The following is a 23,171-nucleotide window of genomic DNA, read 5'->3' on the forward strand; positions in this document are numbered from 1 at the left end:
AGAGATTTATTAACATAACCCACAAGTATTTATGGAGTACCTGCTTTGTGCCAGGCACAGTTTTAAACACAGAGGCTGCAATAGTGAATAGAGCAAAGCTCTGCTGTGGATCTTCCTTTCTAATGAGGGAGAAGACGAGTAAACACAAACGCAAATCAAAACACAATCGGACATCTGCTAGTGAGGAAACAAGAAAAATAAATCCAGCTAAGGGAACAGAGGATGACAGTCAGATGACTTGTGATCAGAGACCTGAATGAAAGGAGAGGTGCAGTGTGTGAATGAAGGGCAAGGGCACTTCCGGCAGGGAGCCCTGAAGGGGAAGCCTTCTCGGTGTGTGTAAGGACAGGCTAGGAAGCTAGTGTGGCTAGAGCAGAGTAAATGGGAGAGAGGGAGAGCGGAGCGGAGCAGTCATTACAGACGAAACCCGCTGGGGCCCTGTCGGCGTGGTAACTACGGGATACACGAAAGGTATACAGTGGATAGCAGTTCACGCGGTTTGCTCACTGGTCTTCTCTATGTGGGACTCCAGCCAATCACCACAAACTTTGTGCTCACACTTTCCCTCCTAACCAATCCGATGGGGCCTTCCTTATATGCTGCAGTGGGCATGTGGCTGGGAACGTATTCATTCAATTCATTCCTTCCCTGGACATTCACCGAACACCTGGTGTTAAGCCAAGGCCCTTGCCGGGTCTGGGGGGGGACACTGCAAATAACACACAGAGCCAGCCCCTGCTCCAATGGCCAGAATCCTCTAGTGAGCGAGACAGAAAGCCACAGCGCCTGGTGACCACGGCCCTTGCTGCCAGTCTGTAACTGCTCAGGAGATGAGGGAATGCATGAGAGAAGCTGGGTAAGAACTCTGTTCTGCCCCAGGCTCCCAAGCTCACCACCTCCTGTGCAGTAGGTCCAGGCCGTATGTCAGAACTGCCAATTCACATCACAGCCAGTAGTGGGCAAATTAATCACCGCAAACCACAGCAAATCCCCACCCTCATTTGAGTCAATAGTTGCAATTTCTTTCCTCCACAAGCCTTTCACCAGCTACACTAAGCCAGAAAAATGGCTGTGGTGTTACAGTTCCCAGCACGCTGCCCACTACTCTCTGGCACGGGCTGAGATGGCGCACGGACACATCTGGAGATGCGAGAAGGTGGGCAGGTTACCTTGTACCTAAGGACAGGACAGCACACACAGCAGCTCTTCAAGAGGCTTACACTCCAGTGAAGGAAACAGGCCAATGGGCCGCCTCAACGGGGTGAGGGAAGTGTTGCAAACTGGGGGAGCGTGGAGTGCGGTGGGAAACAGAAGAGGGGCCAGCGCACTCTTTGGGGTGATGTGGGAGATGGAGCTAACGAACGTCAAGGAAGCCTTCCTAGAGAAAATTACGCATAAACGGAGAGCTGAAGCTCCAATGGGAGGCAGCCAGGGGGGAACAGGGAATTGGGGGAGGAAGTGCAGGCCGGAAGCACATGACAAAATGAGACAGAGGAGCCAGCATGGTGGATTGTGGGATTTAGGGCAGCTCAGGATGGCTGGACTGTGCCTTCTCAAGAGCATGAGGCTGGGAAGCGAGGCAGCAACATGGGATGGATCCTGCAGACCTTGAGAAAGAGTTTGGATCCTCTCCTGCAGAGATGGGAGACAACAAGGGTCTTTCAGCAGAGAAGAGACAACACAGGTTTCACCTTTTGTGAATCACAGTGGCTGCAGGTGGACAGTATATTTAAAGTGGTAAGAGGGAAACAGGAAAGCCATTCGGAGGTTGGATGGTGTTTTAGGAACTCATGGAAATTCGGTGGTAGTCTGGACTAAGGCGTCAGTAGCTCAAGACATGTTAAACACGGGTGAGACATGAGTGGGGATGGAGAGGAAAAAATCAAGGCTAACACCCAGGTTTGCAGCTTGGGGAAGTGGCTGGAGGAAGGCATGGTTTATTAAGAGAGGGCCTCTGGGAAGATGTGGGCAAATAGACAATAAATTCAGATTGAGCTTCAGGTATCTGTGGGATATTCAGGATGGGGTGTACAAAGACAGGTCTGGGTTAGAGATAAAGACTCATGGATCATCAGTATGTGGAAGAAAATTAAAGCTATAAGATTCTCGGAGGCATTTATAATAGAGTGAAAAGAGAAGAGGGCCAAGGGGAGAACCCCCAGGACAGCAAATTTACAGGGCAATACGAGGAGGAGGGGCTTTTAAAGGAGTCTTAAAATGAGCCAGAAGGAAACCAGGCCGCAGGGATGTGGGAGGGGTCCCAGGCACCGAGGGAAGAGGGCAAGCACATTAGTAGACGAGAGTGCTCTGCTGGGTCACACAATGCCGACAGGCCACAGCAGAGGCCAGCAGATGTAGTAGGAACATGTGCAAAAATGCCTCCCCCGCTAGCACTCAAGGGAAAAAAAGGTGTTGGAAACCTTTGTACCCTACTTTTTCATTACCCTCTGCTCTACATAAACATACAGGTGTGAAATCCAAGATTCATTTACTGCAGTGTTTCCCAAAGGATAATCCAAAGGCTGTAGCCCCGTGAGCTGAATCACAGACACACACACACACACACACACACACACACACACACACGTCTGTAGTAAAATGAATTGTTGGAAAGGTCGTGCACTATATTTCCACATTAGAGTTTCACAATGCAATTAGCCCACTAAAGGCTCTGAAAAGCCCTACAGTAAGGAAACCCGTTTAACCTCATTCAACGCAGCATTTTCTCCAACTTATTTGGCAATGGACCCCCCATGATGGTGTACCCCTACTAGTACCTCTCCAGCTGGCATCAGCAAAACACACTGTGGAAATCACAGTATTAATGGAAATGGGATGTTTAACTGATGAAATGTCTGCAGCTGGCTAACCACTGGTAAAAGGCACCCTCTCCCGAGCTCAGGACAAAAGACTTCCTTGGTCTGGGTTCCCTCATTTATTAGTTGATTTAAAATGTAGTGGGTGCCTAGCAAGTGGTGGCATAGAATGGAGGGTGGCAGACATGGTACATTTGGGAAAAGAGAATCAAGGAGACCTGGCTGGGGGTGGTGGGGACAGTGTTTGGACGTGTGTTTTATGCCCCTGAGGGAGGATATGTCTGGTCAAATAACCGGGCCGATACTGGCCAGTTGGGAGGAATCAGAGAAGATGAAACATCATGAAATGGGCCTTCTCTCCACCAAGCAATTAGGAGGTTTGGGGACTAAGAACAGTATGGAAAATGTTGGGTGATAAGGGTACTGAAGAATACTGGTGAGGACATTCTCAAAGTGGTTGCAGTTGTACCATTTACGAAGCGCCTCTGACGTGCCAGGCACTTTACGCAACAATAATATGGTAACAGCTAAATTTTATCGAATCCCTGCTATGCCCCCAATTCTCTCCTAAGTCTATTAGCTTATTTGTCCTTCCAACATCCCAGCAGCCAGTTATGATCTCATTCACCAGCTAAGGAAACTGAGACACTGAGAGGCGACATTTTCTTGCTTATGGTTATTAAGTGGGGGCACTGGGATTCGAACCTAGAGAGTCTGTCTGCTCCAGATATAATACTCTTCAACTCTCCATTCTACCCCCTTTAAAAATGTCCCACTGATACTTGAACTTGGATTGCTGAAGTCTGAATCTAAAGTGCTAACCATTACGCCCTGGAACCACCCACATTTTTCATGTTCTTGGATCTTCAGAACAGCAGTCTGACATGGGTGTTACTAACCCCATGTGCACTAGAGGCTCAGAGTATTAACAGCTCATAACAAGCAGCTCTCAGGCTCTTAAATTCAGGGGCATCTGACATGCTTCTAGTTCTATAACCTCGTGCCCCTCAGACTGCTGTTGTTTTTACAGACTGGAATTGGGGCAACAGCACCTTTCACACCTGCTGAGGCCGAGACCCTGACCAGGCAGAGTGGGCGCTGGCCATGGTGCTGGAGTAGCACCCCGCAGACCCCAGTGTCAGGCTCCAACCCTCTGTTGCTGGGATGGAGGGGTAGGAGGGCAGGGAGATGCCAGGGGAGGGGCCAGAGAGGCCGGAGGAGCAGGGAGTAGGGGGACTTAGGGGGACTTGGACAGCAATCATTTCACCAACCCATGTTTGACAACTGCTGCAGCTGTACCAGCACACACCTGTGAACATCAGCCCGGTTTCCAGCAGCCCTGACTTTCCACGCCCCTGAGGGCCGTGCCACGTGGGCTTAAAGGCAGTTCTGCCGCCCAAGACTGGCCTCCTCTGAGCAGTTCTCACTTGACCTGGGCTCTTGGCCTTGAGCCTCGGATACGGTTCACTTGCACCGTTTTACAGTCACATGCTGAAGCCCCAGTTTGAGAAAATGCAGGTTTCCAAGCACAGAGTGGGCTGGGACCCTCCATCACCTCTACCAGAGCTGCCCAGCGCAGTGCCCGTGAGTCAGAATGTGCAGGCCTCGAGGCTGGGACGTGCCATCCCTGCCCAGGCAGCCCCTCCCCTGGAGACACACACACACTCACATACAAGACCCTAATAGCTCCTAATTGAAGGGCCTGCAAAGCCCTCTGTGCATTGTGGATCTAATTAAGTTCTGACATCATATTAAATTGAATCCTTTTATTAAACATTTATCTTCAGATTCCAGAGTGTCACAACACAACATTGTTTTAAGTGACAGAAATGCAAACAGTGTTTGCCTTCCCAAAAGTAACCAAAGCGCTGCTCTTAGCAGCCAACCGTGGGCAAGGCTCTGGCGGGGCAGATCTTTCCAGCGCCCACTGTTGCTCAGTGGGTGGCAGGGCCTCGTGGGCCCCTAAGAGCTTGCCTCCATCTCTTCCATGCACACCTGTGACACCTGTGATACAACCAACTCCACCTCCCTCTTGGTCTTTGTCCTCTCTGAGCTGTCTGGATTGGTTGCACCTTCTCTCAATAATTTTCCTCATCCCTCAAGAATCCGGTTCCTCCCGAGGATTGTGATGGAGAGGCAGAAGGCAGCCTGGCTGTCTTGTCTGCTCCTCTCGGAGTGCAGGCTGCTTTTGGGGGGCAGGGCTCACTGTGTCCATTTCTCCATCCTCCCCCCACCTCCCTCAGACTATGAAGGCTGCCCAGCAAAGATTCTGACTCTTTCGTCTGCTTCCCTAGTAGAATGCCTAGCACAGAGAAGGCTGCCAATGTGTTTTAATCAGTTAACTAGTCAATAATTAAAGACCAAATCTTGCCCTCAGCTTTATGGTTTTGAGAACTCTGCACTTTCCCTAAAGGCGGGACTGATTCCTGCCAATTAGATTCATGGGAGACCCATTTTCCATTTCTACAAAAGGTTTCTGAGGGAGGAATCTCTTTCCTGGGGAGAGGGGCAATTCTGAGGAAACCACAAGCTCTGATGGGTGTCTTCCCACACAGATGACCAGTCCAGATCATTTTAAACACCTGGAAATACTAAGACTTTCATTCTGATCATTCTTTTTGCCAGCTGTGACAAGGCCTGCCACTCTTGTGATAGCAATGACAATAATAATAATAATAGATAATATTTACTGAGAGCTCACGTCATGCTCTGTTATAAGAGCTTTATACACATATAAGAGTTTTACACAATTATTTAAACCTCCCAAGAACCTGGAAAATAGGTAATATTATTATCCCATTTTACAGTAAGGAAACTGAGGCCCAGAGCGGTTAAGCAATTTGCCCAAGGCTATACCCAGGTATTCTGATAGCATCAATCCTGAGTTTCTGTTAAAAAGAGTAGCTAATATTTATCAAGCTCTATGAGCCTCTTGTGCCTCATCTGTAGAATGGGCCATTAACAGAACCCACCAAAGCAGTAGATGTGACAAGTAAATCAGGTGTGACGGAGAGTATTGGCACAGAGAGGATTTCTAATAAATATTAGAGTCTCCCACATTCTCTGAGAGAGAGAATGGAAAGTATACAGTTCAACCCTTGTCCTCGATGCACGTGGAATGTTATTCGGAAAATGACACATAAGCTGGTGAAATTTGAAATAATAGGACAAGACAGCAATACAAGAGCTGTCAGGAGGCAATCTGTGGTTAATTGCCAGATGAATGATCTTGGAGGTAAAAGCAGGGTTGAAAGGAGGGAGAGGCTGCTCTGAGCTGTAGGGATCAGGGAGGGCTCCTTCAATCCTGACTTCTAAGGGATGAAAGGTCCCTCAGCATCACCGAGTCCACTTCCCAATATGACAGAAACTCCCTCTTCAGCATCTTTCAAAGGCAGCTGGTCACCGTCTGCACGAAACCTTCCCGTGACAGGGAGCTCAGTACCTTCGGAGGCAGCTTGGAAAACCACAATGCTCGCTCAGGTACTGACCTGACATCTCAGTCTCCCCTTCAGAGGGCCAGGCAGGGGGCGAGGAGCTCCCCACACCTGTGCAACCCTGAGAGTGAGTGCCTCCTTGCCCTCGGATGCTAGGTGTCTCCCCTCATTTGGCCCTGCCTGTAGATTCCCACCCGTGGCTCCGAGCCCTCCCTCTACAGTAAAATGGGCATCGTTTTAGGAGGAAAAGAGGGGAGAGATTGATTTGGCTAAGAGGGAAAGTATAAGCAAAAGTGACGCATGGGCAACGGGCAAATGCTTTTTGGGGACCAGAGCAGCTGGGAGAGAAGAGTCAGAGCAAATAAGGTAAGAAGCTCTGGGCATAAGCAAACATAGCTGCAAATATCTAGTTCTTGAGACATCTGCTCTTTGTGCTGCAGGCAACGAGAGTCTTGAAGATTTCTGAGCAAGGGAATGTGTTTGGCTTGGAAACAAGAGTGTGGTTAGATGGGTCCTTGTCGCATGAAACGTTTCCATCCTGTGGGTCCGTGGTGTAGGTGGCATTTGACCACTTTGGCCTGGATTTCTGCCCTGAAATGGAATGTGCTTAAGCAGATGAAAATGAACCAAAGGGGGTTGGGGAAAATCAGTGGGGAGAAAATTAAGATGGGTTTTGCAAAGCCAGAAAAGGTTGCTGGCATTTTCTCATTCCATAGTGGAATCTGGACACCATATTGGAGACCTTAACGACATGCTAGCAGGAAGGAGTGTCCCTCGGGTGACAATGTCTGTGGGACACATCTTAGCAGGCAGGCCCCGTGATCTTTGTGCGTGAGTAGCAGAAGAGAAGCTATCTCTGTAGACATGTTTATTTCCCTAGCATTTATTACGTGTTGGGTATGTGCACTATCTTGCTCATTTTTACAACAACGTTACTCCCATTTTACAAATGAGAAGATCAAAGTGTAGAGAGGGAAAGCGACCTGCCCCGGGTCCCACACTAGTAAGTGTCAGAGCAGCAATTTATCCAGGATGTGGAAAGTATATATATGGAGGGAGAGTTGTGTGTCTGGCCCAGTCTCATTAACGAAAGGATGGCTGCGCTAATCAGCCTGCACCTCTGCACAGGGTTTTACAATTTACCAAGTGGGTTTATTACCTCTCATTTCATCTATTCAATTATACCATCAGGGAAGCAGGGCTGGCCCATTTCCCCATTTTACAGATAAATGATCTCAACTGACTTCATATCCATCCACTTCTCTCCACCCTCACTGTCCCCAACCTGCCATGCCACCTCCATCTCTCACCTGGACGACTCCTGTCACCATGGGCCAGGCAAGAGACCCTGGTGGCTCTGACTGGGCTTCCAGCCTTGCCCTTGCCATCCACTCCTCACTCGGCCACCAGGGCCATTGTCCTAAAGCACAAGTCCGGTCACGTTTACCTCCTGCTTAAAAGCCCTCGGTGGCTCCACACGACTCCTAAGTTCATACTGTGAATGGCTTATTAGGCCCTGAATAATCTGAGTGTGGCCAGTGTCTCTCCCGACTGGTTATGCGCACGCGCACACACTCACACACACACACGCATACGCACATACACGCACATGCACATACACGCACACGCACATGCACATATACACACGCACATGCACATATACACACGCACATCCACACCGACCATCTGTCCTGCAGACAGACCCACACTCTCAGCCTCAGGACCCCATCCTCCCTCCCTGGTGGACCCTGGCTCGTCTCCCTAGCACCTCCCTGCCCTCCCTTCACCTGCCAATTTCTCCTTATCCTTCGTGGCTCATCTGAGATGGGGCTTCTGGGAAGGCGTTCTGGCCAACCCCCGCCACCCAGACTGAGCCATGCACCCTCCCGCCAGCCCTCCGGTATCCTGTGCTCTGCAGTCATCCCAGAGCATAGGGGACACGCAGACCACCCTGCCGAGGTCACATCCCAGCTCCTTTGCTCACACTACCAGCGAGTCCTTAGATGCATTCCTTCCCCTCTCTATGCCTCCATTTCCATCCCTTTAAGGGGAGAAAACAATTAAAGGGTTATGAGGCTTGAACTAAAGTGCCTAGCCCAATGCCTGGCTCGTGGCAGCCTCCAGGAGCCAGCCGTCGCTCTCCTTGCCCTTGCCGTTGTTTTCATTCCGGGTCACACAATTGAATTATTTGTCCAGGTGTCTCCTAGACTCATAGTTCCTAGTGACGGGAACCCTGCAGCATTGATCTATTCTCTACAGCAGGGCCTAGTTCAACCACATACCCAGTAGGCACTCAGTAACGGGTAGAGGACTAGCTGAAACATTGAATGAGTCGAAAAGTGAACGACTTGCTCAGGATCACATGGTTAATAAATGGCAGAAAGAGGGCTCCGAGGGAGCTGTCTCACTAAGTGGCACAGCCATCTTTCCATTCTACCACAAGGCTTCTCAAGATGAATGTAGAGCTGTTGGTAGATGACAGTATTTATTCATTATCTGTCTACTCCTGGGGCTCTGGGGTTGACAGAATCATTTGAACAGTCCTGTTTCATAGGATCTGAGCACATCAGGTTCCTGTACTCCCTGGGCATGTCTCCACCAGGGAGCTTTCTTAACACATCAGAGTGTGATCGCCCTTCTCTGGCTAGTCTGTGAGCTGCTTGAGGGCAGGATCTGTGTGGGACTGACCTATCTGCCCCCCTCAGCACGGCGCCTAGCAACGGGACACAGCACCTGCCACTTATCAAGCCCCTACCAGGTGCCGAGAACCATGCCAATCCCTCTCAATGCAGTACTTCATGCAATTCTCAAAACCCTATTATGGACCTTACAGTCTCCTCATTTTACAGATAAGAAGACAGAGGTTCAGAGAAGTTGCGTGGTATACCTGGGAAATGAACCCAGACGGCCTGCCTCCAGACTCTGAGGCTAACCACTACCCTTCGCTGCCTCTCTAGTAATAGGAGTTGAATTCATTAAACTGTATTTTGAGAAGGTTACTTCATGGTATAGGACAACTACCAAACCTCCAGGTCTACTTCATGGATTGTTTTCGGATGGCTTATTACCTGTGCCGCGGGCCCTTAACCTCAGCAGGAACAGGCTTTCAGTCACACTGTGGTGCGTAAAAAAGATTGTTTACTTCTCTCCCATTGCACAAGTCCGGAGATAAGATGTCCAGTGTTGGTAGGATCCCTTGGTGGCATGGCCCAGATGCCTTTAGCTTATTCTACTATCATGCAGCTCTTTGTTCTCAAAGTTGTGTCATGGTCCAAGGTGACAACCAGTGCTCCATACTCCATGTGCCAAAAGGAAAGGGCTGAGAAAGGCACATCCCAGGAAGGGCATTTCTCAGAAGTTGCTACCACCACTTCCACTTACATCCCATTGGTCAGAACTTAGTCACATGGCCACCTCTAGCTGCAAGAGAGGCTAGGAACTAAAGTCTCTATTCTGGGAAGCGGTATATCCAGGCAAAACATGGGAAGATGGAGAGAACAAGATACTAGAAAACAGCCAACAGGCTCTGCCATAGCAAGGTATAGAGAATAACAATAAAATGAGCACAATAAAATAACAATAAAATGAGCTCACCATCAGGTTAAGAAATGGAGAATTTCCAGGCCATGAAAGCCATCATGTATCCTCCTTGCCACCACCTTTGCCCTCCTCCATGGCAGGTCAAACACCATCTTGAATTCTGTGTTTACTATCATCACTTTCCACGACTATAGTTTCATCACATACATGTGCATTCCTAAGCAATCTATAGTCTATTTGTACAAGTTTTTAACTTTGTGAAAATGGAATCATACCATATGGATTTTCCTGTGGCTTTGTTTTTATGTTCAGTATTACGTTTGTGGAGCTCACCTGTGCTGCCACGTGTAGCTGTCGTCCACTCACATTCCCTGCTGTATACTACTCTGCTGTGTTAACGTACTCCAAGGTACCACCACGCTTCTGACAATAGAAATGTGGCTTATTCCCGGTGTTGGGCTGTTGCCAGCAGTGCTATTGCAAACATTCTATACCCATCTCCTTGTGTATGCGTGTAATTGTTCCTCAAAGGCACACTTCTAAGAGAAATGGCTGGGGTGTAGGGCTTACACATATTTTGGTGCTGTCAAACAGACTTTTAATAAGAGAGGTACAAAATATCCTGGTGTCTTGGGGGTTTTAATAGTAGATATAGTGTTCATCTGCTTAGGAGAATGGGATGTGTAGTATATTCCCTACACACACACACACGCACGCACATGTACACACAGACTCATTCATTTGTTCAACAAACATTAATTAGCCATCATCATTAATTTTAAGACACACCATCAATGTAATAATGATTTTTCAGGAGAAAAGAGTAAAGGAACCCATCAATTATAAGACACATCCCAATTTCAAAAACACTGAAATGTGCATGTGTGTGTCTTAGAACCAAGGGAAACACTATATATTCAGGGAACTCTCTAGAAGAACTTCTACCCTAAGGACCTTAGACTTGCAGCTATTTGTTCCCAAGCAATGATGCCGCCACATGGAATATGATCAAAGCAGATACAAAGTGCAGCCGAGAATGTGCTCCACAGGCACCCTGCAGGGCAGCACTGTCCGGGCATGCTGGGAAATGCAGAGTCTCAGGCCCCACCCATCCCCCACTGAGTCAGAATCTGGCACAACATGACCCCCAGGGGACTCTTGTACGCTTTAAAATCTAGAAGCACCACATGGAGCCATGGGAGGGAAAGAGTGAATCCAGCTGAGCACAATCAAGAAAGGCCTCCAGAAAGAGGTGTCATTTGAAGAAGAAACAGAAGGAAGAAGTACATTCATGCAGTGCCTGCTCTGGGTCAGGAACCGTACTAGGGGCCTTCACTTTTGTCACCTTTTTGGGTCCTCAGAATCCCCCCCACAGAGCAGGGATAAATATCCCTTTTTCACAGCTAAGGAAACTGAGGCACAGAGAGGTCACATAATTTGTTCACAGCCACACAGCTAATAGCTAGCAGGGCCATGCTTAGATGCTGGAACGTTCTGATCCTGGGATCCAGTCTCTTGCCCACAGCACCTGGGAGGAACTAAAGAGGTAGCTGTGAAGAGAAGGACGACGAGCAAGAGGACAGGGTCCTACTGGACGTTGTGGGAGCAGGTGCTCATTTGGGGGTCAGGACTTCTGGGAGGGGAGTGGTCCGGGCAAATGAAAGGGCAGGCAGACTCGGGACAGGAAGGCTGACAGCCACAGCAGACTTCTCCCTCCATTCCGACCGCGCCCAGTGACAGCACAGGACCTAGCTCACAGCACGCGTCCTAAACCATCGGATGAATGAATGAATGAATGAATGCACGAACAAATGAACAAACGCGCAAGTGAGCGGACAACACAGGCTCCAGCACTGACTGGTAGCAACGCTGTGCTGGGGGCTGGGGTTCCAGGAGAACCCCAGGCATCACCCCCCTGTCCGAGGTCTCCTGAATCCCTGCCGTCGGGGAAGGGCACTGCCGGCAAAGCAAGGAGCCTGGAGCAGAAAGGGTTTAAAACACAGAGAGAGCCGCTCACACCAAACCCTTCATTTGCTTCACTTAAAAAATGACTTGGCCAGCCTCCTCCCGGTGCCTCAGCCCTGCCATCCGTGCGCCCTCGGGCTCCTGTGCCGCTCTCACAGCTCCTCGTGAGCATGTGGAAAATAAAACAGCGTCTGTGCAGCCCTAATGACCAGGTTTATGAAGAGCTTATTGTATCTCAAAGACCTGAGACAGCAGTTGGCGTTGTGAGATATCAATGTGCTTTTTACAAAGCTGATGAAACCTCCTTTTAAACTACTTAGTACCTACGAGCTGAAATTTCTAGTCAGAGACAATGAATTCCTGGAGGCAGAGCTGTGGCAGCCTTAGGCACAGCCGTTGGCCTTTCTGTCTTGACTTGGCCTGAAGTCACTCAGCCCTGGGGTTGGCACGGCGCGGCTGCCCTTTGGGGTGGGGGGCTCAGCAGAGATTTTTTTTTGGTTGGTGGGCCCCTTGGTGGAACAATCACTTATAGTTCATGGTGGGCGAGTCTCCCCTCCACTTTCTCCTCATCCTCCCAAAGCTCAAAGCCAATGCCTATGGGGGGAGTGCGTGGTGAGACACCTGTGGGGTCTGCCCCCTGCCCCCCTCCAGCCATCTCCTGCCCTCACTCTCACCCATACCACCCTCTAAACGGGACAACGTTTTTGGTAATCTCCAGTCCCACGAGGATGTCATGTCTTTGCAACAGCCGACCCCTCACGCGGATGACCCTTCTTCCCGTGGGGTGTCGGCTCTCTGGGCGGGAAGGGCACCTTGAGTGGCACTATTTGCCAATTGCTGTGGAACAAATACTCCTGCTGTGGCTGATTTCAGCTACTCGTGTGCATTAGGAAGAGACACCAGCAGTCGCTGCCGTGAGCCACGCGAGGCAGCCCCAGCACTCCACGGCCTCCAGGCTTCGTCCGAACCCAGCTCTGCCTGGGAGACTTTCTCTGACCGCCCGGGACCATTTGTTCCCCTGTGTGCCCAGCCCGTCCCTGACTTTGCTCTTCCTAGAATCCCTTCTCACCCTCCACTGCTCCCTCCTCACCCCCCAACACACTCACACACACACACACACACACACACACACGCACCCCACAGCTCAGCCGCCACCTCCTCAGGAGGCCGATGTGAATACCCGCACACCCACACGCCCAGACATGCACCTACTAAGTGCGCCAGACACGCTCCACTCTGTCACAACACATAGCCTGCTATACATCACAGCGTTGTGTTCTGTCACCCACCATAGACGGCAAGTTCTGTGGGGACACAAAGTACGTGTTCTCCTCTGTGTCTCCCGCAGGTTGCACAGGCGGCACAGCATACAGTCGGTGTTACACAAATGGGAGCTGAACGACTCTGTTCCCACAGGCCTCGTACATCCCTCCAATATACACATAGTGGGTCAGACATTACACTCTGTGCTTTCTGGCTCCCCCCACCCAGACTGTGAGCCCCTGGAAGGCGGCAGCAGGGTAGATTTCCCTCCACCACCCAGGGCCAGGCACTTAGTCAGCCCTCATCTCTACCTTGGGGAGAGAGCCTGCCTAAGAACGAAGCCAATTGAGAGGAAAGCCGACGCCGGATTATTGAGCACCTGGATCCATCTTTGCCTGAAGCCATAAGAACCCCAGTCTTGATGACCACCAACCAGAAAGAAATAGAGCAGAACTCTAGAATGGCATCAGGACAACCAGAGCACACGATTCTTCGCTGACTGTACTGAGGTCTGCTGCCCCAGATGTTCCACCAAATTTAAATGCCCCCGGAGGTGATCGACTGCTTCTGGTGCCACCTCCCGGTCCCGAGCCTCCTCAGCGCAGCGCAGAGACTGAGTCCGCGGCCGCAGAACTCCAAGTGCCCTGGGATCCCGCACACATCCGGCCTTCACGACTGCATCGCCACCATGAGCTTCGGAGACTGTCGGGGCCAATCCCTGACAGTCACAGCCTGGGACCCAATTTACCTTGGCCATCGCTCAGTACTGATCATTTGCCCCTCAGCGCTCTGATCACCCCCTAAACTGACACAATCTCCAACTCGCCCAACCCTTGCCCTGGGCTCTCTGGAATTTTGTCCTGATGTCAGCAAAATCCCCCCTATTCTCAACTTCTCTTGTTGTTCAGAGGGAACGTCGGCTCTCCCCTGCAATCCCTCACATGGGGGTGTTTCATTCCCCACACCCCTGGGCCTGGAGGTGGTAGGCCCCTCCCTGCTGCTCACTGCTGTGTCCCCACCATGGCTCAGCCTCTCCACTTAATTCCCTGCCTGTCTGAAAGTCACCAGCCTTCTCTCCCTGAGTCCTCAGGCCGCCATTCCCTCCGAGCACCCCCCCTCCCACCAGTTAGCCTTCTCCCAGGCTACTCCTGTAGGCAGGTGCTCTTGGAGATTTCACCGTCACACAGACAGTCCTCTGGCACATGGCCTCGCCCCTGCCTCAGCCAGGAGATACGAGTCCTGTCCAGCTGGCTGTTAAATACTGAAATCCTGCCGCACCCATCAGCCCTGTGACGTGGGAAGAAGAGGGCTGGGCAGGGGTGGCTCCTGGGTCATGACAGGCAGAGAAGGGGGTGCTGGGACTGAGACTCTGACTCCTCCCCAAGGAACAATAGGGTGAGCTCTGGGCCTCAGGCCCTCCGGCTCCCTGAGGCCCGGCCCAGACAGTCTGGCTCCGCGGGAAACGTGCAAGGGCCCAAGCACAGAACCTTCCTGAGTAGCCGGGCCAGGCTGTGCTCACAGCCCTGCCCATGAGAGCACCATCTCTGAGGTTTTCACTGCCTCCTCACCACCACCACCCCGAGCACCATCAATCCCCACCTCCTGGGTGCCTGAGGAGGGAGGGCTACTTTCGTGGAGAAGTCCTCCAAAAGACCAATGTCAGAAAGCTTAGGAGAAAATTCTGGACTCACGGAGACGGAGTGACTCTTCCTCTAGCAGAGAAGGGCTGGAAGCATCTGGCGTGGTTCTCTGTGTCAAACTGTGATCCAGAAGGGCCGTCATTCAGCTTGTAAGGGCCTCATCGTCGAAAGCGCACACCAAGAACTTCTAAAAACCAACCAATAATTTGGGCCTATTAGAATAATTTGATGAATCATTTTCATTTCAACTTTTAACTTAGTAAGCAGTTTCATAATATATACTTGATATATATAGAAAATAAAAGTGAATGTTTAGCTTTGTCTTATATACAGAGAGTGCCCAAAAAAATGTAGACACATTTTAAGAAAGGAAAAAACTGTTTTAAAATTGTAGTACTCAGTATACACCGATAACAAAAGATGAATACGAGTCACGTGCATACATGCTTTTGGCAGCCCCGGTATTAATCGGCGTGAGCTTTCCAGTTGCCGATACTTTGAATGTCATCCCTACCTCCTTGCAGCCTGAGCCCCCCAGCGCATAGGCTTACCCTTGACCCTGACATTACCAAATAACCACACTCCACGACCGCAGTCTTTTGCATCCACTCTCTGACTCCCATGCCCCACCCTTCCAGCTCATTCCTGTGAGCACCTGACTTCAACAATTCTCTGACTCCAACCCTGGGCTTCCAATGCATTCACGTACCACCTTTCCACCGCCCACTTCACCCAGCTGACAGTGGGGCCATCTGCATTATCACTCCCTTCCCACCCTCCCTCCTGGCGCTCATCTCACAGACCCCATCCTCGGTCGAGGCCACCTTCCAGCTAGGTAAACTGCAGCCACACCCTGCGTGGTTGGGCGGCCAGAGAAAACCACATTTCAAGAGGATCCTTGAAGCCGCCGACACACATACACCACGTCTTGAGCCTGGTCCATCCTCTCCCCACTCTCGTGGAGAAAAATCTGACTCCCTTACTCCTTCAAATCTCCAACCCTGCCTCCCCTTCCTCATTCTCAGTTGATGATCCTGCCTCCCATTTCATCAAGGAAACAGAAGCAACCAGAAGAGAAGTGTCACAAGCTCCCGCCATGTCTACTCAGCCCTGCCCCTCCACCCCTCATGTCTCCTTCCCTCCTGGTGCAGTGGAAGCCCCATCCGCCCCACCGAAGGCCACCCTCAGATTTGTGTACTGGATCTCCTCCCCTCTCACAGTGCAACTGCCTTGCTCCCTCCTCTCTCTGGGTCATCAATTCTTCCCTGTCTACTGGAACATTCCCACCAGCAAAGCTCATGACTTCCATCTCCCCCCACCCAGAACAGCCGGCACAGTAGTAGACACCCACAAGCACAGTGCAGGGAGGCAGAGGGAGGAGACAACAAAGGGTGTGCTGGGGGCTCAGACAGCCAGGCCAGCATGTGCAAAGATCCTGTGGTAGGTAGGAAGGAGCATGCAGGCAGGAGGCCGAGATGGCAAGTGCACAGAGAGGCTGGGTGGGAGGTGAGACCAGGCAGAGGTGAGGGTCAGGCCCTGTTAAAGGTGCTGAGCTTTGCCCTCCAAGCACTGGGAAGCTGTTGAGTGTTCTAAGCTGGAGGCGGCTTGACCAGATTTGCATTTTTCAAAGATCACTATGATAATTCTATAGACAAGGATAAGAAAGGGTATAAGATGACCCGTGGGAGCTCCTGCGGTCCTCCAGGGAAGCAAGGATGGGGCCCTGGTGGGGGGAGATGCTCTCAATGGAGAGAAATCGATGCGTTGGAGAGATACTGAGGCGCTAATACAGCAGGACGTCATGACGGACGGAAGCTGCAGTGAGGAGGAGATGTGGGCAAAGATGTCTGGGGAGTGGTGCCCCGGGGAGTGGTGGAGAGGCATTCGCTGAGCTAGGTGGTGTGTCCAGAAGACCAGGCTTGAGGGCAAGATCACGAGTAGGTTTGGACCTGCTGAATGTACGGTGAAACATCCACCAGGCATGTTGAATACCCAAGTCTGGACCTCACAGGAGAGTCTGGGCAGCTGACTATTTCACACAGCCTCTCTGTGCCACACACCGTGCTAGGAACCAACAGTCAGTCCAAGGATGGCTGAGACGAAGGCTTGTACGGAGGGGCAGCCAGGCTGCAAGGGTGCAAGGCCCCTAGAAGGGCAGTGTGGTGACGCCACCTGCGAGCCCGGGTTGGGGTTGAGCACGGGCCCCGATCTGTGAGGAGCCCTGGGGCACATGGGGACCACTCTCCACACCTCACTTCCTGCAGGATTCCTCATAAAGATGCCTGGCACCAAGTTGGCGCTGATGGAATATTTGTTCGATTGAACTGAGAGAAAATGAAAGTGCTTTGCAAAGTGGTTGTCAAACATACTGATTTGTAACTTGAACAACAGGGAGGGTATTATATCCTCTTAGCAGCCGGTATGAAGGCCCTTCTCAGGAGAGAGGGGTGTGTGGTTGGAAAGGGGATAAGCTACTAGGGGAAGGTTTGAGGCCTCCTCTTACTGGACCAAGATGCATGAGGGCAGAGGGGAGATGTGCTCGGGATGACAGGGAAGCAGGAAGACAACCAGGTGGGGGTGATGCGCAAGAAGAGGGATTGCCCGGAACACCCACAGAAGAGACCTGCCCCATGGGAACATTTTGGTGCAACGCTGGGCTCTTGGGACCCCACAGAGCATCCGTGGAGTTACCAGAAGTCCCAGTATGCTCTGGGGAATCAGCTTGCAGAAATCAAGAGAGGTGAATTTGGTACAGAGACAGTGAGTGGGGACGGGGCGGGGGGGTCAACCATCTTCTCTGCAACGTAGCATATAACAATCGCTTAGAAACACCTCAAATACTTATCTTTATGTAAGTACACTTGTATCTTACACATGTAGGTGTATGTAATATATCTACATGATAATGCCTTACAATTCCTGAGTTTTATCTGGAGTACATACTAAAACCTACTTTATGGGACACGGAGGCTCAGGACGCTATAGGAAAATAAATGGCTAACACGTATTGAGGACTGTATTAATTAGGTTACGTTAGCTACTGTCACAGAAAATTCCCACTGTCACTGGTGGAATAGAGTCAAAGTCCACTTCTCTCACAGCAATGCCCCCGAGCATGCCCATCCATGTGCCAGGTACTGTTCTGAGCACTTTCTACGTGTCAACTCATTGAACCCCCGTGACATTCGGCAAAGGCAGAATCCCCGTGCTGGACACTGTCAGAGGAGGAAACTGAGGCATCTCAGCGAGGCTGAGCTGGACACAAGAGGTCCGGCTCTCAAACCTGCCTCTCACCCCCTGCGCCGTATCTCCCAGCACAGCTCCAATTATTCATTCACTCAGAGACAGTGAGCCAACATTTGTCGTACCTGTGCTGGCGCTGGGGACACGATGGTGACACAGACAAAAGTCCCTGCTATCCTGCAGTGGACATGATTGTAAATTCTCTTCTGCACATCTGTCTTTATGAAGATTGCATTGCATGGTTCACTCATTCACTGGCCGTTGGTGAGGGCCGGCTGTGGCCCTGGGCTGGGGTATTCACTGAAGCATCTCTCACCTTCTCCCCAGGCAAGTATTTAGAGTCAAAAGCCCCGAGTCCATCATTTCCTAGGCGCAAGTGCTTCGTCAGTCATTTACCTCCCTGGAGCGTCAGTATCTTCATCTGAAAAATGGGGATGATAATATCCCCTTACAAACCTGTGGTAGAGGCAACATGGGTCCTAGTTCAAAAGCCTGGCAGAGGGCCCAGGCCCCAGTGGGGGCTCACCCCCCAGAGCTGTTGGGGGCTGGGTGCGGTGAATTCCATGCCACTGCAGATGGGAAGGTGCTTTGCAAGCTCAACTCAAGTGCTGTACGAATGTCAGCATCAGTCTGCGGTCTGCCTTCTTTGGAAAGTCATCTGCTTTCTCTCATGTAAAACGGGAGGTGACTCCCAGCCAAGCGGGGGCACAGAGGCAGATGCTCCCACACGGTTCATTGGCCTCCTCAGTCCCCAAATCAAACCTCCACCACCCGCCAAGCTTCAGCTAATCCTCAGAAGCCTTGGTGCTGGGACAGAAGGCCGGTTTTGAAGTCTTAGGCCTTAGATCCTCTCCGCAATACCACGCAATACCACGCAGCGGGCTGGGGGGTGGGCGGTTCATTCACCAAGGGGATGTCCAAACAGACAAAGCGATACCTTCCTTCAGGGGCAAGGGAGAGGGCTGTGCCAGCTTCAGAACAGTGAGAAGTCAGGAAGACACCAGTGAGCCCTGAGCCCCTGGGAACAATGATGTCTCATGTGGCCTTTCTCCCCTGTTTTCCAGGAAACTTCAAAGGTCTCTGCAAGCAAATCGATCACTTCCCAGAGGATGCAGATTACGAAGCTGACACAGCAGAATATTTCCTCCGTGAGTGCATGCAATTTTTTATCTCCTTCCTCGTACTGGGTCCTGCCCTCCAACTTTCAGAGCACCAAGAACCAGGGCTATCTAGAGATCCCTGTCTCAGCAGAAGGCAGGAAAATGCTGAGTCTCCCTCCATGACTCCTGTCCAGAGGCCAAACCTTCATACGTGCTCTTCTCTCTGCCTGCAACACCTTTCCCTCCCTTCTTTGTCTGGCAAACTCCTACTCATCCTCCAGGTCTCAGCTGAAACATCACCTCCTCCAGGAAGTCCTCCATGCCCCCGAACAGATTCCCAGAGCACAGCACCTTTATTATGCTGTGGGGTCCTTGTCCATTTAAGCAACCATCTCCATCACAGTCCCACCAACGCTGCCAGGCCAGGGACTCTTCCTAGCTTGTTCACCATTATAATCAGCCCAGTGACCTGCACATAATATGCACACAGTAAATATTTCCTGAATAACTGAATGAAGAAACTTGTCAGGCAGTGCCAGATTAGAACGTCTACTGAAACAATACATGAGATATTTTCCTTCTCCCACAAGTCAAGTCAAAGGTAAATCCTGATGTAATAGCTGCAATCTTAAATCCACCTGAGACATATTATCAAGAGAAAGCATTTTGAGTCCCAAAGAAAATTTCTCAAGAATCGGCAAAAACTAACAAGTTGAAATGTTCCCTGAGGAAAGCATTTCCGAGAGAAGAGCCGAGGGTCCTTGACACCCGGGACGGCAAAGTCGCCCCGTGCAGAAGTGGTCCTCTGGCTGGCTCTTCCTAAGGAGGTCTGCTCTCCTCCCGGGAGCACCCCCACTTCTGCCCCGCCCCTCCCCCACAGCAGAATGGTCAGCATTCTCCTCTCAGATCACTTTTACGGAAAATGTAGGAGGTATTTATTGTATGGATCACCCCCACCTCTTTCAATAATTACCCCTCACATCAAACCCCATTTCAAGTCAGCCTGGAATCTGGGTTTCATTGAAAAGCCCATGGAACATGAAGTCAGCCAGGCAGCTGGGAAGAGAAAGGAAGGGAACACGATGCAATTTATAGATTTCTTTTTAAAGGGGGGAAAAATATCTTACAGTGCTCATCATTTCCTTTTTTGAATTCCTGCAAGGCGCTGCTCTTAATGGAATTCCTAAAGGGCTGTTTGGTTCCCTGATACCATGTCTGGGGCTCTCGAAGGAGCTTGGCAGTGACATAAAGGCAGATCGAGCACCTTCTGTATCGAGACCCTCTGCTTAGAGCTGAGGAGGTCCAGGTGAATGAATGAGACGCAGGGAGACCACATGGCACTCAGCCCAGTGGGGAGGACACTCAGAGAAACAGCTGGTCGTGGGACACAGCCCGGCAGAGATGCGGCCTGCATGGCGAGCAGTGGGGGAGCCAAGCTGAGCCCCATGCCCAGCGCCACGCCGTTGGAGCACAGTGAGGGTGTCATCATTTCTCAGCTACATGCCAGCGCCAGGCACAAGAACTGTCTCATCCTTTACTGTGCTTAGAAGAGCTCCTGGGATATAGTAGATGCTCAATCGATGCTGTTTGTTAAACACAGGAGGAATACAGGACTCTTCAGTGGCGATTCCTACCCACTCTAGGCCTCCACTCCCTCGTTCTTAGAGAGAAGAGCTGAGAGTGTCAGGTTCACGTTGGTGTCCCTGACAGAAGACTAGAACGAAGATTACGGAAGCAGGGCAGGATCCGAGGGGCTGATCTGAGTTGACTTAATCCAACAATTATTTTGAGCATCTAGAATAGGAGTCAGCACATTTCTGTAAAGAGACGGATAGTAAAAGTTTTCGGCCTTGAGGCCATACAGTCTCTATCCCGACTGCCCAGCTCTGACCTTGTAGCGCAAAAGCAGCATAGACAGTATGGAAGCAAATGAGTGTGACTGTGCTCCAAAGAAACTTATTTACAAAAACAGGCAGCAGGCCACATTTGGCATAGTTTGCTGACCCGATATGCTAATCTCGGGCTAGACAATAAAAGCAATTTTTTTAAGCTGGAAGGTGTGAGTTACTACCATTCTCTATTAAGCTTCAACCTGGTCAGCTAGAGAAGCTAGAAGACAAGGATCATTCTTCTGGAAGGACCCTCTGCCCCAGTTAGGTGGGCGGGGCTTGCAGGTGGGCAGAACTAGGGCCCAGACGATTGGCCAGAGCTGCAGGGAAGTGGGTGGAGCCTGTGTCCCCTCCCAGTTCAGGTCTATTAAATGTACCTGCTTGGTGCTGCTGCCGCAGGGGAGGCTGTCCCTGAGGCTGGCTGTCTGAAGAGAGAGACCTTTGAACAGAAGGAGTGTGCCATGACACAGGCACGATAGAAGGAAGTGTGAGGTACAAGGGAGCCTGGTCCCTAACCCAGACTGGAGGAGGTCATTCGAGAAGGTGGCCCCCCCACCTTCTCTAGAAGGTGGCACCAAAGCTGAGACTTGGACTCTAGAAACATTCATTCATTCGTTCGTTCACTTACTTATGAGACGCTCACTAAGCACTCGCTATGTGCAACGTACTGTTGTCGGTATGGGGGATCCAAAGAAAGTTGGGGCCCTTGTGAAGGTTACATCCCAGTGGAGGAAACAAGCAACAAGCAAGCACACAAACATTCCCTGGATAGTTTCAGACTGCTGTGAAGAGGTGAAGAGTGGAGAGGGTGGGCGCGAGCAGAGGGCGGGGAGGGGTGTTCCCTAGACAGGCGGTCAGGACAGCTTCTCTAAAGGAAGAAAGGGAATTAGGGGAAGCAGGGACCTGATGGGAATGGCGAGAGCGAAGACCTTATGAAGGCAGGAACAGGCTGTATGTTTGCGGATCAGATCCCAGTGCATGAATGGAGGGCGTCCTCCAGCATGAGGCTGGAGAGACGGCAGAGGAGGCTGGAGAGACAGCAGAGGAGCCTGTCCTGCTGGGAAGAAAGCAGAACTCATTCCAAGTGTGATGGGAACCGTGAGCAGGGACACTGATTTGGAAGGTCAATTCTGGCTGCTGTAGGGGAGGCGGGGGATCCTAAAAGGATAACTGAAGGCAGGGAGGCGGTGGGGCTGCTGCAGTCGTCCCAGGGAGAGGCGATGGTGGCGGGATCGGGTGTACCTATGCGAGTGAGGGTGACATGCTGCTGTCTTGGAGGCAGAGCTGACAGGGGTGGCCAGGTGACTGGGCAGTGAGGCAGTGGGACAGGAGACTGCTGGGTTCCCAGGGATGGTGAGGAGGGGCAGGGTCTCAGGGATGGGGGGTCCAGGAAGGTAGAAAGGGGTTCAGCAAGGAGACACCAGAACCCTGTGTGCCCGGCCCAAGCATCTCTGGCTCTGACTGTTCACACTCAGTCTGCCTCAGACTCGGGAGGGGGGACGGCTGGTGGGGCCGGGGGGCTCCAGAAAGACCACGGTCAGGGAGAACAGTCCACCAGACTCTGCTCGCCATAAGGGTAGGGTCTATTCTGAACCAACTCTGACTCCCCAGTGCCCAGCACAGAGCCTGGCACAAGGCCACACACTTCTGGGATGGACAGAGGCCTGAACGTGTGTAAGGGTTCACACAGGCCTTGCCAGGCAGGGCCACGGCTGCCGAGGAACCCTCGGAGTGTCTTCTCCTTGGGTCTTTGGGGCCCTTAGTACTCAGGAGGCAGGAAGAGATCTGAGCTGCCCAGGGAGTGTGGGTCCTTTCTGGCATCCAGCAGACCTGAGTTCACGTGACAGCTCAGCGCCCGATCTGCCTCGTGCCTTCGCCTCTTAGAACCGAGTCTCCCCCTCTGTAAGAATGAAGATCGCTTACCAAATAGTAGCATTGTGAGAACAAAGGAGGTATAGTTAGTTAGTCAAAGGTCTGAAACACCCACTTTTCCTTGCTCCTGCCCCAGGCCTCCCCTCTTCCTCCACTTTTGTTCAGGGTGCCAGAAAAACGTATATAAATGAACACTTTGGTCAGCATTGCTCAAGCAGTAGTTCACCATAATCAGAAGTATCTGGACGCTGATGGGAACCACTCTGAGCACCTCTTGTAACTGCAGAAGTCAAACGTGACTTGTATTCATCTTTTGTTATCGGTATATATTGAGTATTATAATTTTAATACAGTTTTTTCTTTTCTTAAAATGCATATACATTTTTTGGCTATATATATATGGGGATTA

General features: G+C 51.1%; 1 protein-coding gene across 1 annotated transcript in view; it reads left to right on the plus strand.

Annotated features, from left to right (window-relative positions):
* CACNG2 (calcium voltage-gated channel auxiliary subunit gamma 2) overlaps positions 1-23,171 on the plus strand; it is a 105,755-nt gene that overhangs the window by 74,977 nt on the left and 7,607 nt on the right. Inside the window, exon 2 of the mRNA XM_081059076.1 lies at positions 18,966-19,049. Coding sequence (XP_080915202.1) covers positions 18,966-19,049 — 84 coding nt within the window. The remainder of the gene's footprint in view (positions 1-18,965; positions 19,050-23,171) is intronic.

This window comes from Rhinolophus hipposideros, assembly GCF_964194185.1.
Source record: "Rhinolophus hipposideros genome assembly, chromosome: 9".
In the NCBI taxonomy this organism is placed as follows: Eukaryota; Metazoa; Chordata; class Mammalia; order Chiroptera; family Rhinolophidae; genus Rhinolophus; species Rhinolophus hipposideros.